This window comes from Seriola lalandi, unplaced genomic scaffold (assembly GCF_002814215.2).
Source record: "Seriola lalandi dorsalis isolate HSWRI2012SDOR001 ecotype SW California unplaced genomic scaffold, Sedor1 jcf7180002054861, whole genome shotgun sequence".
NCBI lineage: Eukaryota > Metazoa > Chordata > Actinopteri > Carangiformes > Carangidae > Seriola > Seriola lalandi.
In genome coordinates this window covers 495275-499186 of record NW_019525414.1, presented here as the reverse complement: position 1 = coordinate 499186, position 3912 = coordinate 495275, and the positions used below count along the sequence as shown (strand labels likewise).

Sequence of the window (3912 nt, the reverse complement as noted above, 5' to 3'; positions counted from 1 at the left end):
AGTGAGTATCTGTTTGTGTGCCTGTGTCTGTTTGTGTCTCTGTGTGTGTGTCTTTCTATCTGTCTGCGCGCCTCTCTGCTTGTCTGTATTTATGTGTGTTTCTGTGTCAGTTAGAATGACAAACTGAAATCAACTGCCGAATGCTTCCTGATTACAACTGGACTGAAACATATTTCCAGTGAAAACAGTTGAGAGGTGTGTAAATCATTGTCTGTATTTAGTGTTGGAGCAGTCTGTAGCAGTTTTTTTATAGAAATGTCAGTAAAGTGGTTGATAAAATAAAACAAAACAAAAAAGTTTCTAATCAGGTAATTTTACCTAGCTGTGTATCCCCTCCCTGCAATCAGAGGTTGCCATGGTGACAATGCTGTCTGTCTGTCTGGCTGCCTACCTTTCTTTATCTCTGAAGAAGGTAGCACCTGGAAAACACTGGGTAACCTAATTCACCAATCAGAATGAGCTCCAAAGGTAATCCACCAATTAGAATATATGTAATGTGGAGTCAGTTATATTGCAGACAATAGAAATTTATTTATTTATTTTATTTTATTTATTTTTGAAATTCGAGGAAGAAATTATGTGTCAAGATCGAAATATGTGGCCGTAAGGACAAGTTACACTGATTTTTTTCAGACAAAGTTTATAGCATCTCCCACTCTAGCGATATAATCCACTCTAACCCTGAACATTCGGTGCCATACACACCCATTATAAACTCAAGAATTACTGAAAAAAGCATGAAACTAAAACTGTGATAATTCAAAAACTGTACAAGATATCAAAACGTTGAATACAAGTTTAACAGCTGAATGTCTTTTGAACATTTTATAGTATGAATGAAGTCTGTAGCTGAAAGTATGCTGAATTAGTTAAAGCTAGAGGCTGAACCTTTCAAGGATTTGAATATTCTCTCCATTCATTTGAATAGCAAAAAAACAAAAAAATCACAGGAAAAGCATAATATTTTGAAAATTATAAATAGTAGAAAAAAAATTGTATACATCCAATAATCTACAGAACAAGCTGAATGTTTTGATAGTTGAATAGTTTTTGTATGAAGGAGTAGCCTCAGCATTCACACCAATACTAAAGATTTGAATAACAATAGTGCTGCAGCATTCACACTAATAAGTATGCAGAATAATAATATATGCCTTCAATGCTATTGCATTGCAGGCACATAATAAAAACCTCTCAAATCAACATTATGTAAGAAGATCTGACAGTAAGTAAAAAGAGGCAATAAGGTATAAAACAATATAATTAAACATGTATCATACCTACGGCTGAGACAAAGAAATGTGTTTTAAGAAGAGATTTAAAGGAAGTTAGAGTTACAGTGTCTGATTTCATGTGTGAGGGGACTCCAGAGTGTCTGAGCTCTAATAGCAAGTGCCCGCTCACCCTTAGCCACAAGCCTTGACCTTGGGGGGACCAGCAGGCCTCCATCTGCACATTTCACCTCTCGTTTGGGCGCATACCTTGTCAATAAGTCAAAGATGTAATTGGGTGCAGAGCCATTTAAGACCTTAAATGTCAGTAATAAAATTTTAAAATCATTCTGAAATCTAAGGGAGGCAATGAAGGGAGGCCAGCACTGGAATCATGTGACTCAGAAAGTTTTGAGAGACGGACTAACACATTGTTGGTTTTGGTGTTTTCATTGGATTTGTTGAGAAAAGAGTAGAATCTCAAGCTAAATATAGCATCACCACCAAGTGTTGTGTATTGTATGTGTTCGCATTATATCAGTTCTTAGTAAAAAGTAAAAACCTCAGCAGCCAATCATAAAATGTGTTAGATTGTAATATTTATTTGAAACAGTTTTTCACATTTTGCTTTCTTCATTTACAGAGGATCAGTACAGCAAGCGGGGACGGGAGGCACTACTGTTACCCACACTTCACCTGTGCCGTCGACACAGAAAACATCCGGCGTGTCTTCAATGACTGTCGAGACATCATCCAGCGGATGCACCTGCGGCAGTACGAGCTGTTGTGATGGGAAAGGAAAGGGGTTCGGCCAAAAACACAGAAACGGATTGGACAATGAGAAACCCTGAACCCTGAGTCGCTTAATTCCCCTCTTCCACAGAAGTGTGAGAGCTCTTGTGAAGGAACGGGGGCCAAAACACACACACACACACACACACACACACACACACACACACACACACAGACTCTCTCTCTCTCATTCATTCATTCATTCATTCATTCATACACAGACACACACTTACAGTAAACACACCCTGAACCCAGAATTTCCCCTGATTCAAACTCCCCACCTGCAGTAGACAGAGCTGTTTTGATGGACTGGTTTGAGGGGCGAACACATTAATGAAGTCTTTTCTCCACCTTCAGCCAAACTCCCAGCTCCTCACCTCTCCACATCACGTATCATCCCTTTCCTTCACCTCTCCAAAAACCCTGACAGTCCCAGTCTGGACTGTATTTCCTGCAGTGAGGAGGGTTTGAGCTATAGTTGAGATTGTAAAATTTCCATCTTGTTCAGGTTGGGATGAAAACTGAGAGAGCTACTACTTCAGTGTAAGTGGGAAGTGGGAACTGTTGAATTACTGCAAATAGGGAAAAAAACATGTCACAAGAGCTGAAAACTGTATCTAACAAAAAACACAAGCACTGTGCTCAGGACTTGACTCAAACCATGTACACCAATCGATCATATCACTTACACACATCCATAAATCTAACCACGGGGTCTGCTTGCACACAGAAACATATCACATCTGCTTTTTACTGGACTGCACAACTGCAGTGGATCCAGAAATGTACTGATCTGCTGATGATCGACAGGCTCGTCTACCTGCTGGTGGATTTTTCTAGCACAGTGCTTTGAGATTAAACAGACCGAGTGTCTGACTGTGCAGACAAGCCCCGAGGAGCAACGTTGCCACAGACTACATGGACCAGGGCTGTGTTGTGATCAGTCATAAAAGCAGAACAGAGCCGACTCGGATGTGAATTTCTCTGATGGAGTCTGGACATGTTTGATGGGGGGCAACGGTCCCTCGACTTCTTCACAGAATTGTTTTGCCACCTTACATTGCCTTGTTGGTAATGAAGCAAAACGTGAGGAGGATATATTGAGTTTAAAACAAAAAAGAAACAAAAAATATGCCATCTTTTTTGGAACTTAACAAGTGGAGGGCAAAAAGCATCCTTCTGCAGTACAGTACCATATAAGTTAAAAAGAGCTCTCATCTTGTCATGATTGACCCTGTTTTATTGTCTCCACAGCTGTTTTTGTCTATGTAGACTTTTGTGCCATTGTGCCCTGTGCGCTCTTTTTCTTTATCTGTATGCTCTTTCCGTCTCTGTCGTTCTATCCTTTTTTCACCCCTGCTCTTTCTCCTCTGAGGATCTACTCACTTCCCCATCTTCGCATTTCTCCCCCTCTCTTTCCACCCCCCACTTCCTCCCCTCCACCACCCTCCCATCTGTACTTTTACCTGTCTGGTAGTGCTGTTTTGTTTTAAGAGAAAATAAAATATAATAATCCTGGAATATAAAAAACAAGAAGATAAAAACAACAAAACAGGACACTAATGTTTTTTTGGGCAAACAACCTGCTCACACCTCCCTGCCATTCCTCCCTCTGTCATTCCTCCATCTGTCCTCCTTCCTCCCCGACCTCCCGCTCCTTTGTATGTCCATCTTTACTTTACTGCTGAACTATTATTCTTGTACAGACTGTAAAATGTATTATTTTGTACAACTTTATTGAAAAAATAACTTTTAGAAGATCCCTGTGCCTTGATCACGACTGTACGTGTGTAATGAGCTAAAGTGGGTGTCATACTGCGCTGTATAGCTTGGCCAATCCCCTCCTAACTCCCTGCCTTCCTCGCCATTTCCTTCTCTCTCTCTCTCTCTCTCTCTCTCTCTCTCTCTC

The 3912-nt window shown here is 40.4% G+C and overlaps 1 protein-coding gene across 2 annotated transcripts in view; it reads left to right on the top strand.

The window, feature by feature from the left end:
• Positions 1–3777, top strand: part of gnas (GNAS complex locus) — a 33361-nt gene extending 29584 nt beyond the window's left edge. For both annotated transcript variants that reach the window (XM_087179658.1, XM_087179657.1), the window contains one exon: positions 1855–3777. In XM_087179658.1, coding sequence (XP_087035784.1) covers positions 1855–2001 — 147 coding nt within the window. In that variant the 3' untranslated portion in view covers positions 2002–3777. The remainder of the gene's footprint in view (positions 1–1854) is intronic.
• Positions 3778–3912: the final 135 nt, after the last annotated feature.